Source organism: Danio rerio, chromosome 25 (genome assembly GCF_049306965.1).
Source record: "Danio rerio strain Tuebingen ecotype United States chromosome 25, GRCz12tu, whole genome shotgun sequence".
Classification (NCBI taxonomy): domain Eukaryota; kingdom Metazoa; phylum Chordata; class Actinopteri; order Cypriniformes; family Danionidae; genus Danio; species Danio rerio.
In genome coordinates, this window is record NC_133200.1 from 34,873,824 (window position 1) to 34,887,319 (window position 13,496).

Below are 13,496 nucleotides of genomic sequence, written 5' to 3' on the forward strand. Positions count from 1 at the left end.
ATATACACATAGTTAAATTTAGGGAAAAAATACATTGTTTTTTCAGATGACCTGAGAAAATTTACCAGCCACATTTTTTACTTGCTATAAAAGTATTTTTTGCAAGAGGTCAGTAATACAGTAACTAACCAAATTTACAACATTTTTAAATTTGTTCTATGCTTCTGAAGCATGCAGAATGTATCTCACTTTCATTTTAGACACAATAGTGTTTACGAGAATAAAAATATTAGCAGTAATACACTGCAAAAGTGAACTGAATTCAGCCCTCAAGCCTTTTTCTAAACTGAATAAAAACAGACTATGCGTTATTCATTGTAATTCATAAAAGATTTGTCTGCTATAAATACCTGCCAGAGCGTATTTATAATCACATTTAGTGTTTGTCAAGTGTTAATTTTAGCCTGTGATTATTTTTTAATTGTCTATTATTTATATTATTCATTCATAATTTACCTTCGGCTTAGTCGCTTTTTAATCAGGGGCCACCAACTAATCCAGAATATGTTTTACGCAGCCGATGCCCTTCTACATGCAACCCATTACTGGGAAACACCCATACACTCTAGCATTCACACACACACTCATACACTACGGCCAATTTAGTTCATCCAATTCCCCTATAGAGCATGTCTTTGGACTGTGGGGGTAAACCGGTGCACCTGGGGGAAACCCACGCAAGAACACAGGGAGAACATGCAAACCCCACACAGAAATCCCAACTGACCTAGCCGGGACTCAAACCGTCTTGATGTTAGGCGACAGTGCTAACCATAATCATATATATTATATTATATTATATTATATTATATTATATTATATTATATTATATTATATTATATTATATTATATTATGTTATGTTATATTATATTATATTATATTATATTATATTATATTATATTATATTATATTATATTATATTTTATTATATTATGTTATATTTTATTATATTATGTTATATTATATTATATTATATTATATTATATTATATTATATTATATTATATTATATTATATTATATTATATTATATTATATTATATTATAGACAGAATATCAATTTTAGTATAAACACAAATTTCCCATATGGAGAAATGTAATATATGTAATTATATTCTCCAATATATATTTATATTTATATATGTTATATTTGATCTGTTTGTTTGTAGTACATCAACAAGAATTAGATACTTACAGCAACAAACTGATTGTTCTCGAGTTTGATAACATCACCCACTCTTACGTTCATCCATTTCTCATTCTGCAGTCTGAAACAGAGACAAACCATTGTTCATTTCCCCAAACATCTCTTAAAAAGCCTTTACAGTTCAATAATTGCATCTCAGCTGCGATGAATATACAGCGGAAAATGCTGATAGACAGAATGAACGCACTTACTTTCCTTTGATGAGTACCTGAGACTGCCGGGTGTTGACTTGCTGGTCACTTTTATGGCGGAACTAAAATCCAAAAAACAGCACACGTCAGATCATTTCAAGCAGACGGCTATTGTAAATGCAGAATTCAGAGTCGTGAAGAAGAACATGAGAAGAATAGATTCTCACATAATCATCAGTAGCATCCTTGACCGCTGTGATGGCCAGCACCAACACCAAAGGCACAATAGTGGTGAACCACGAAAGAGAGGAGATTTCTGGAATTAACTGGAACACATGATAGAGAACACACAAGTGCATTAGTGACCGCATGTCTGTTCAGAAACGCTGCTTCTGGAAATGTGTCTTCCATAGGGATTCAGAATTCAATTCAATTCAATTGTTTATTGTCATGTGCAATGTAAGGAAACACGTTTCCCTGTACAATGAGATTCTTACTTTGCCGTCCACAGTGAAGTCATACACACAACATATCATACACGACATACACATAAATACACATATATACACAGAAGTGACTGAAGTATAATTATAAAATGTAATAATTATAAAATATCTATGAAAGTAAACAATATATAAAACTGATTTTGGAGTAGTGAAACAGATGTAAACAATGTATAGTGGTTCTTAAATTAGGTCTTTGTTAAATCATTATAAGCAATGAACCAAACCAACAAGCTACGATGAGATTCACAACATTAACGACTTTGATTTGAAGTAGGGCTGTGCGATACAACAAAAATATCATATTGCGATAATAATATATAGTGATATAGTTTGAAGCTTCGAACCTTGATTTAAAGTCAGGTTGGGTGATATGACAGAAATTTCATGTTACGATAACATAATGATATATATCGTTATATAGTTCGAAGCATCAAACTTTGATTTGTAGTTGGACTGTGCAATACAACAAAAATCTTATATTACGATAACTATATATATATATATATATATATATATATATATATATATATATATATATATATATATATTGTGATATAGTTTGAAGCTTTGAAAATTGATTGAAAATCAGGCTGGACAATACGACAAAAATCTCATTACGATATATATTGTGATATAGTTTGAAGGCTTCAAACTTTGATTTGAAGTAGGGCTGGAAGATACGACAGAAATCTCATATTACGATAATGACATTTATGGTGACAGTTTGCGGCTTTGAACTTTAATTTGTAGTCGGGCTGGGCGATACAACAAAAATCTCGTTAGGATGACGATATATATCATGACATAGTTTGAGGCTTTAAACTTTGATTTGAGGTAGGGATGGACGATCCAACAAAAATCTCATATCACAATACCGATATATATCGTAATATAGTTTAAGCTTCAAACTTTTATTTAAAGTCGGGCTGGGCGATATGACAAAAATCCCATTTTATGATAACAATATATATTGTGATATAGTTCGAAAGCTTCAAACTTTGATTTGAAGTAGGGCTGGAAGATACGACAGAAATCAAACATTACGATAATTCTATATATAGTGACAGTTTGTAGCTTTAAACTTTGATTTGTAGTCAGGCTGGGCGATACAACAACAATATCGTTACGATGACGATAAATATTATGACATAGTTTGAGGCTCCAAACTTTGATTCGAGGTAGGGATGGACGATCCAAAAAAAATCTCATATCACAATAACGATATATGTCGTGATATAGTTTACGGCTTTGAACTTTGTTTTGTAGTCGGGCTGGGCAATGCAACAAAAATCTCATATTATGATAATGATATATATCGTGACACAGTTTGCGGCTTTGAACTTTGATTTGAAGTCTGGCCGGACGATACAACAAAAATCTCACATTGTGATAATGATATATATCGTGACATAGTTTGCGGCTATGATCTTTGATTTGAAGTCTGGCTGGACGAAACTACAAAAATCTCATATCACGATAATGATATATATATTGTGATTTAGTTTGAGGCTTTAAACTTTGATTTGAAGTAGAGATGGACGATCCGACAAAAATGTCATATTGTGATGACGATACATACCGTGATATAGTTTGAAGCTACGAACTTTGATTTGAACTTGGGTTGGACGAAAATGATATATATCGTGACATAGTTTGAAGCTTCGAACATTGATTTGAAGTCGGGCTGGGCAACACGACAAAAATCTCATATTACGAAAACTATATATTGTGATATAATTTGAGGCTTTGAACTTTGATTTAAAGTCGGGCTGGACAAAACTACAAAAATGTCATATAACGATAATGATATATATTGCAATAAGTTTGAGGCTTTAAAATTTAATTTGAAGTCGTGCTGGACGATATGAAAAAAATCTCATATCATGATAACGATAAATATATCGTAATATAGTTGAAAGCTTTATACTTTGATTTGAAGTAGAGCTGAGCAATACGACAAAAATCTCATATTACGATGACGATATGTATTGTAATATAGTTTGAAGCGTCGAACTTTGATTTGAAGTCGGGCTGAGCGATACAACAAAAATCTCATATCACGATAATGATATATATCATGATATAGTTTGAGGCTTCAAACTATCTTGTGAAATAGGGCTGTATTACAAAATGTAATCACTGCTTCAACCGTGTTCATGAAATCCTTAATTTAATACGCTTAATTAAATATAATTTGTCCATGAGAATATTGACTTCCACTTTATGGACATTTTTCTAAATATTTACTTTTGGGCTTCACAGAAAAAGATGTCAAACAGCAGTTTCCGCTTTTCCCAGATCTTGATTTTTTTTGTCACCTTTAATAAAGGCGTCTGAAAATCTGGTCATATGTATTTTCTAAAACAGTCCCCATATTAATCTTCAGTGAGCTGCTTTTGTAATTTCATTAGTGACCTGGAAAGGCTGGCAAACCTGCAGTATCAGCAGCACGAGGAAGTAGGCATTCGCAAAACGTTGAAACTGCTCGAATAAGTTAATGGGCAGGAAAGTGAAGACGTTGTATTTTGCAGTCTTGATGCGATTGTCCTGCAAGAAAAATACAGAAAATAAAATCATTAGGTCCATCTCAATCTGCATACTTTTGCACTATTCCACCCCATATTATAGAATAAATAGTATAAGTAGTGCATTCACATAGACTATTCTACAAATTATAAAAATAGTAAGTGCACTTGAAATGCTCAGATGATGCACTTATTCAGCCAATAAACAGAAGTGTGGAATGTTGGACATGCACTCAATGGGTTGTGACCAAAAGAGATACAGCTGCGGCCGAAAGTTAACCATTCATTCATTTGTTGTCCTTTGGCTTAGCCTCTCCAGCTGCAACACATATGCAGGGAAACACATATACACACTCATTCACATATGGCCAATTTGGTTTATTCAATTCATATATATCGCATGTCTTTGGACTGTGGGGAGAACGCTGACACAAGGAGAACAGGCAAACTCCACACAGAAATGCCAACTGGCCCAGCCTGGACTTGAATCAGCCACACTCTTGCTGTGAGGCGACAGTGCTAACCACTGAGTAATCCACCCAAGTTAATGATAGCTATTTATATGATTTATTTTTAGATTATATATAAATTATTAATTAATTGTATTTTATTAATGTCTACCCCTATACCAACCCTCAGAGTAATGTAAAAACAGTAATTATATAGAATATTATTCATATTATTTAATAAATTATCCATTAAATTGTATTTTATAAACACCTACCCCTTACATCAACCCTAACAGTAATGTAAAAAATTAATTATTGTTGTACAGTCTCACAAAACTATGCTATATTGATGTGAGTATGTGCAGCTGTATCCCTTCTAGACTTTACCCACTCAATGCTTGCAGTTTTCCTCATGTTAAGAAAGGGGAGGGGCTATTAGTGAAGGGGCGGGGTTACAGCGTGCTGAGGATGGATTGATTGATTTATTTTGGATTGTGCCAGCAATATTCTGACACATACAGTAAGTCAGTGGTTCTCAAACTGTGGTACGTGTACCACTAGTGGTACGCAGGCTTCCTTCTAGTGGTGCGCGGAATCGCTAGATAATTAAAGTTTAAAAAACAATTAACACAGTTTTTAACCCTTTAAAATGTATGCTAACATTAATGTGATCAGTAAATTGATTTTAATAGGATAAACCTTTTATTTTATTTTTAATTTTCTAATGTCTGTTATGTATTTTATTATTTGAAGTTAATCTCCTCCCCATATTTGTAACGGTTGTTAGGGGCGTATCCCGTATTTTTATATCCCAATGTTGACAGATGTGGTTTAATGACTTGCTTTTCTGACACACGAAGCCTATAACACACTGTAAGCAGATCAAATTTCTAAACTAAATACATAAATCAAAATCATATATTTAAAGTTTAGATGTTAAATACAAATAAGTCCTAAATCTACATCTATTTCAAACTTTTTCAAAAATATTTTATATATGAATATAATCACAAATAACCTATATTTATGAGGTCCAAGGAACATTTCCAGGTTTTTATGAATAAGCTACTATATGTTAATACTGTACATTTAAGTACAGCAGTTTTCTTTTTATTTTTAAGAACATTTCTAATTTACTTTTAGAAGCACATTTTAATTTAAACATTATTTATTTTTTCACCTGTAATTACAGAGCTGTGTTAATGTTCAAGCTATTTATTATGTTTAAAGTTGCTGACAATAATAAATATTCATAATAATAGAAATTAATCTGCCTCATTTTTGAACAGTGCAGACCTTTAGCTGCCTAATTAGGCCTTCTACACTACTGTATTTCAATACTGGTCATTATGGTGGTACTTGGAGAGACTGTTTTTTCTAAGGTGGTACTTGGTGAAAAAAGTTTGAGAACCACTGCAGAAAGTGATTATGCCGCCACCTTATGTTGAATATGGTTGTTCTTATGATAAGTGCTATTTGGTAGTTTGGTAATTAATTTTATTAAACTGGCGACCGTTAAATGTCTTCAGAAAAACGATTTGCGTTTCTGTTTATAAAAAAATCGACACTACACAGTTGAGTTATAAGTAATAAGTGTATAGTGTGTAAGTGTATATGGTGTCATTTGGGACACAACAATTATAATTTGACCAAAAAATGGATGTTTCTCTTGCACAATTTTGTACAACTTAAATTGGTCAAATTGCTTAGTAGGTACACTGATTTGTGCTCATTTTTGTCAATAATATTGATCATAAAATGAATTATAATACCACATAGAATTATAAGACTACATGGGAAACCTAGGCTGCTGTTGGAAGTGGTGTTAGTGAGGCCAGCAGGGGGCACTCAAGTTGTGGTCTGTGTGAGTCCTAATGCCCCAGTAAAAGCGAAGGGGACACTATACTGTCAGTGAGCGCCGTCTTTTAGATGAGACGTTAAATCGAGGTCCTGACTCTCTGTGGTCATTAAAAATCTCATGGCATCTCTCGTAAAGAGTAGAGGTGTAACCTCGGTGTCCTGGCTAAATTCTCTCCATCTCCCCTTACTAATCATGGCCTCCCAATCATCTACATCCACTGAATTGGCTGTATCACTGTCTCTCCACTCCACCAAAAGCCGGTGTATGGTGAGCGCACTGGCGCCGATGTCCTGTGACTGCTGTCGCATCATCCAAGTGGATGCTGCACTGATGGTGGTGTGGAGAGACCCCACTCATGATTGTGAAGCACTTTGAGGGTATTGCCATACACGATAGATGAGCTATATAAATCCACACATTACATTACATAATTAAATACATTTAGAGACTCACAGCATAACTGAATCTCTCGTTGTAGTCCCGATCGTTGGCTCGAACATGACGTTCTTCCTCTAGAGCAGAACAGAAATATTTTAGACAAGTTTAGATTACTAAGCCACTGCAAAAAAATAAATAAATAAATAAAAATCTCAGGCATTAATGTAAGCGTACATTCACACTAAAATCGGCGAGAGCGTCAAAGTAGCTTGAAGTCATTCATTTTCAATGAGGGGCGGCGGCGATAAGTGGCGAGGAGCAGCGCGTCTTCGCCTGTGTGGCCATCGAGGAGAGTTGAAATCAAGTTAACTTTATGGTAATGAGCTATGACGCACTTCCACGGCAAGCAATCAGAATGAAAAAGTCCACCGCTTGAGAGGAGTTCAGAGAACACAGACCTGTGAACTTTGGTTCCGACCACAGTTGTTCCCGAAGGTTTGATTATTGCGGTCGCCGGATTACAATTGTTTACAATGTTTTCTTACAGGAACATGCATTAAATAAGTTACTGATGTGCATTAATGTTATATATTTATTTATCTTTAAAAAAAGCAGGAAACTCATGCGACAATACAAAACAGTATTGCTGCTTCAGGATATTTCAGACATATGGACACATTGGATAATTAAGTGGAACAAAGCCACACGACTCTCAACTTGATCTTCCATTGTTAAATGAATTTGATAAGAACTGCGCAACATTTTCACTCTAGAAAGCATGTTTTATGCAGGAATGTAACTGCATGATATGCTGCAACGGCCCCTTTAAATACGAGATCAATGTAGCGAATTTTGACGCTCTCGCCACTGGAGCTGAAGGCAGACAGCGTTGTCGCCAGGGCGGCCTGAGCGACCTTGGACGCTCTCACCACTTTCAGTGTGAACGCACAGTAACTATACTTATGTACAGTTATACAGTTAACAGATATACTCAAGTATATATTATTATGTATATTTTTATTAATAATTAGTTTTCGTAACATAAAAAAATTTGTAAATTCTTTTTTTAAAGGATTTTCAAATAGTACAGACAACAAAGACAATCAGACAAACAAACAAACAAACCATCCCCAAGCGCTTCAAATTAAATAAAAATGTACAAAGGTAAGTTTAAATTTTTTTTAATAATAATAATGAATGTTAAAAAAAATTAAATAATCAAAACAAAACAGAAGAAGCCAGAACTCTCCTAAAATAAAAATTTCAGAGTTTATGTAGAAAGGATTGGAGAGGTTCCCAAAGTCTCCTGAATTTGTCCTGTTTGTGGTTGAGGTCATAAGTAAATTTTTCCAAAGGAAGAAAGACTGCCAACTGAGAAATCCACATGAAAATAGTTGAAATTTAAGAAGTAGACCATTTTAATAATATACATTTCTTAGCCAGATATGTAAGAGTTGTAAAAAGAGGTTTAAGCTCAAAAAGGTCTTCAGGAATGTCATTCAACAAAAAAAAAAAGTGAGGGGGAGAAAATAAAACGTTTTCCAATTATCTCCTGGATAGCAGAATAACCCCTCTCCAAAAGGGTTGGATGTGAAAACACATGAAAAAATGTGCCCTTACAATTTTAGCACTTAAAACAGAGATCGGGTAAGACGACTTTTTAAACATTTAAAAGAAAAAAATGTAACAAAAATGTAAATAGAAAAATGAGAATATATTAAAAAGCAAATGAAAACTAGTGGTAAAAACTGCAACAGTATCGTGAAGATGTATATCAATGCCAACTAAACACTAATGTTAGGAGAAAGTTCTGTTCGCTGGGAGTAATTTCCTAAACAAAATATGGCTATACAAAACAAAACAAGCTATCCTAAATTTAAGTGATGTACAAATTATTACAAATATTAGTTACCAATTTTTTTTTTTTACAAAAGACAATCTCCTCAAAAGTTAAATTCACAGTAATGCACTTTAAAAAACATAAGCAGTTTAAGAATTACAAAATATTCTTTGCTTTTTTTCATATGTAAAGAAATATATTGCGAAAATAGTAGTGAAGGAGAATTTTATTCTCAAGAATATTTTCCCACAGTAAATAATGGACATGAATTCATCCATTACGAGACTTTAAATGATCTTTCTCATTTTCAGGAGCTGAGTGCAGAGCCATAAATGAGCTAAAAGCCACAAACAGTGGCTTCTGGAAAGTGATGTCTGTGAAATCATCAGTGAACATCACTCCGCAAATGAAGGATGTAAAAATAGAAAGGCTGTAAGGTGAGAACATTCATCGATTGAAACCAAACGTCTTCTGAAAGAACAACTTTCCACAGACTGATATGGACTAAAAATTACATTACAATATGTTCTGGTATTTATAGCAATAACAGTATTACTGATAATAATTCATATGTGTCCAATGAAAGGTCTGTATTTTTGGAGAAAAGCATTTATTTTCATTTTTATTCAAACCCGCTCCTGGTTGCCCGCTCTCCTGCAAAGCTCAACCATGTTTAAACACACTGATGTAGCTAATCAAGCTAATCAGCATCATATAGAGGGAGATAAGAAATAGAAAGAATAGAGCAAGAAATAAAAGAAACAGAAAATAAAATTTAGAAATAAAATGTGCAATTTCTGTTTCATTCATACAGGACACTAGAGGGCACCCTTACGCAAAATCTCCACATACATCTTTCTGAGGAAAAGACTTTAGCTATCACTGAAAGAGTATAAAGATAATAAAAACGGATAAATGGGTGAAACATGAAGATAATAAACAAATGCTTGTAGCAATATGTATTATTTGTGTTCTTCAAGTCATCCTGGGTGTATCAAGTAGATTTATAATCCCATCCTAACTGACCTAGCCTTTATCCCTGTATTGAATACTATAAAATATATTCATCCTTCTTCATGTTGTGATATTAAATCACCTCTGGTCACAAAAATGAGATGTTATAAACACTCGACTGATGGTATGAAGTGAGTTTAGAGTGAAAGTAAGTCAGTAAGTCAAACACATAATCTATTAAAGACGTAGCCTACTATTGTAATTAATAACTCATTGCATACCTTGAGCATACATGGAAATGTCATTTATTTTTAATTCATACTGGACACTAGAGGTCACCCTTGCGCAAAATCTCCACATACGTGTTTCTAAAGGAAAAATGTTAGCCGCAGTCATCTATCACGGCAGGACAGCAAAGAAAACAAAGATGCTTGAAACTAATAAATGGATCAAACACGAGGACAATACACAAACGTTTGTGGCAATACATGGATTATTTGTGTTCTTTAAACCATTCTAGGCATTTCATAAGCATATTTATAACGAGACGCTAATTGATTTAGCCTTTATCACTGTACTGAAAACTATTAAATATAGGCGTTCTTCTTCATGCTGTGATATTAAATCACACCTGGTCACAAAAATTAGGTATTTCAACCACTCGACTTTTGAAATAAAGTGAAAGCATGTCAGTAAACCTCTTTTTAAACAGGCTCAAACATGTAAACTATTAAACACGTAGTCGAGTACTGTTATAATAATAAATCATTGCATAACTCGATCATACATTAAAGTGTTATTTCTTTTTCATTCATACTAAACACAAGAGGGCACACTCGTGCACAAACCTCGAGATACATGTTTCTGAAGAAAAGATGTCAGCTACGGCAAAGAGCATAGAATCACCAAGGCTGCGTCTGAAACCGCCTACTACTCAGTAGGTACTGCATTTAAATTTAAACGTGCTACTCGGTCGTTAGAAAAGTACGTTATTTACAGTATGAATGTGAAAAGTATGAATGGAATTCGGACGTACTACATCCGCCATTTTGTCATGGTCACGTGACTTACCTGTGTCAGTTCCGTCGCCTCACTTCCATTTATGAATTCTCTCACAGGGCATTATGGGATGGCGCAGCGTGCATGGGATGCACACTTCAGAATCTGGTCGGAAGTAGTAAGTCATCCGGGTACTTCTCGCCTACTGATTTTCGAATTCTATGAATTCGGACATACTACTCGGCTCGTATACTGATTTTAGCGTACTATATAGTATGGAAGTATGCGGTTTCGGACGCAGCCCAAGAGGCGACACTTTAGTGCGTTTTGGGACACACAGCTACTAGATGCCGCGGCGGCCATTTTTGAATGAAAACTCCAATAGAACAACAGCGTATCATAAGTCTGTAAAATAAACTATTAAAAGTGCTGGTGATGGTGAGAGTAAGTGTTTATTGTCGTCTTTCAGGTTGTATCTCAGCTGTAATGCGCTTTTTAAATAAATAAATAAAAAACAAAGCAGCTGCTTGCCATCACGACAGCAATAAGATCCAATAGAGAGCCGATCGCTTTCACTCCAAAATGGCGGAATCGCGGGGCTGTTGCTGGGCGCTGCTGTTGCAATGGAACTTTCTATCAGTGTTGCCAACTTAGCGGCTTTGTTGCTACTTTTAGCGAATTTTCAGACCCCCTAGCAACAAATTTTCAAAAAAGCGACTAGCGACAAATCTAGCAACTTTTTTGTGTGTTACTGAAGATTTTTATAGACGGTCATTTGTCCATAAGGTACCGTCCCTACTCTTCTCAACAAGCTGCGGGTGATGCTGTCGGCCATTCCCCGGCCTTAGAGCACTGAAAAGCAGCCGAGTCCTCATACAGCAGCCTCTCCCACCAGCAGCCTGACAGCAGATCACCCTTCTGCATATCGATGGCAAATGATTTAGCACCTGCAGCAGTGTGAGGTATTTCCCTTGTACAGTTAAACTGATCTGCTTCTCCTTCATTTTAACAATTTGATTTGACCGTATATTCTTTTCTTGTTCACAATCACAGATGTTTTAGTGACAGTTTCAGAACTGGTCTGAGTTTATTACGTCTGAGAGATTACTGCAAATTCCCAACACATCTATACTGATATACTGTGTTCAAACAGCAATAACTTTAGTTAAATTGACATGCTTACATAAAGCGTAGTGCAAATATAATAACCCCTTTATTGACCATAGGCTGTTAAACAAACAGAAATGGTAGAACGTGATGACGTTAGTAATATGCAATTAACGTATGACGTAATCTAGTGGCTTTTAGTGACTTTTTGGACAGATCTTGGCGCCTTTTCGTAGAAAATAGTTGGCAACAGTGCGTTCTATTGAGTGTCGCCTCTTTGTTATTCTAAGCTCTTTGGCTACTGTCAGCTATCAGGACAGCAAAAAAAAAAAAAAAAACAAAGATGCTAGAAACTGATAAATGGATCAAACACGCGGACAATACACAAACATTTGTGGCAATATATGGATTACCTGTGTTCTTTAAACCATTCTAGGTATTTTATAAACAATTTATAATGCAATGCTAATTAACCAAGCCTATATCACTGTATTGAAAACGACAGGTGTTGTTCTTTCAGTATTTCGAATACTCAACTTATGGTATGAAGTGAAAGTGAAACTATGTCAGTGAAACTCTTTGTAAACAGGTTCAAATTCACAAACTATCGAACATGTAGACTACTACTTTAATAATAATAATAATTGTTATTTCTTTTTCGTTCATACTGAACACTAGATGGCATCCTCGCGCAAAATCTGCACACCGTACATGTCTCTGAAGAAAAGGCGTTAGCTAATTCATCATCATTTTTTACCGTCGAAAGATTTTTTTTTTGCAGTATATAGCGAGTTTTAAAATATCCCTGTTGACCTTCGTGTACAAAAAGGTGCAACATTAGTATTTTTTCCAGTCTCATTTACTTCCATTAATTTTTAGCCGTTAAAAATCACTCGTTATGCTGATTGATGTTGCAAACTGATATTTTCTAATTATGTTATTCAACTTTTTATGTATAGTCATGAACACATTTGTTTGTAGAGGGAGTAGTCTGACCGTTTTCTGCCGTTTTTTATTCATAGTCATTAAAACGTCAGAATCAGAAGTTCTAAAACAATCGCAAAAAACGAGCGCATTTCTGCATTGCAGATTAAGGTCAATACCGCAGATGTAATCAAGTATATTCCAGCTAAAGCCTATGTATCATCTGTACAGCCCATCTTCAGCACTACCTTGTCCGGGTGATACTGAGCGCAGGTTCCAACCTCCTCTCCATGGTATTAACATCCACAGCCATCGCGGCGCCATTGCCTGTTTGCAATGTCATTCTTCAAGATGCACAAACAACCATTCAGATGGCTAACTCTAGCTAACGCTACAGTGTAGTTAGCAAGACAGTCAATCCATGAAGTGTCTGTTTTCTTTCTGTAGTTAGCAGAATGTAGTAGATATTGCCTACACTTGTCTGTGAACGTAAGAGATTGAGATGTGCTTCCTTCAGTCCAACCTCAGGAATTTTCATGGCCTGCGGGGCTTATATGTAGAGTATTAGCATGAAGCTAGACCTAATCATTTACCAGCTCTTCACTGAGGAGTCGGT

The 13,496-nt window shown here is 34.8% G+C and overlaps 1 protein-coding gene and 1 long non-coding RNA gene across 4 annotated transcripts in view; one reads left to right on the forward strand and one right to left on the reverse strand.

Moving 5' to 3' along the window:
- The window catches only part of atp8b4 (ATPase phospholipid transporting 8B4), a 70,602-nt gene that overhangs the window by 41,565 nt on the left and 15,541 nt on the right, over positions 1–13,496 (reverse strand). For 2 of the 3 annotated variants that reach the window (XR_012400509.1, XM_073943365.1), the window contains exons 1-6: positions 13,129–13,406; positions 7,132–7,190; positions 4,277–4,390; positions 1,565–1,663; positions 1,398–1,459; positions 1,195–1,267 (exon numbers count right to left, since the gene is read on the reverse strand). Coding sequence is in view for 2 of the 3 variants with exons in the window: in XM_073943365.1 (XP_073799466.1) it covers positions 1,195–1,267; positions 1,398–1,459; positions 1,565–1,663; positions 4,277–4,390; positions 7,132–7,190; positions 13,129–13,204 (483 nt within the window). In the remaining variant the exon portion in view is untranslated. Of the gene's footprint in view, positions 1–1,194; positions 1,268–1,397; positions 1,460–1,564; positions 1,664–4,276; positions 4,391–7,131; positions 7,191–13,128; positions 13,407–13,496 lie in introns of those variants that run through there. The other variant, XM_682623.9, reaches the window with a different exon arrangement.
- On the forward strand, positions 5,563–10,095 carry LOC141381020 (uncharacterized). The gene is made up of 3 exons (XR_012400514.1): positions 5,563–5,900; positions 6,656–7,993; positions 8,088–10,095. It is a non-coding gene; the product is annotated as an uncharacterized lncRNA (long non-coding RNA).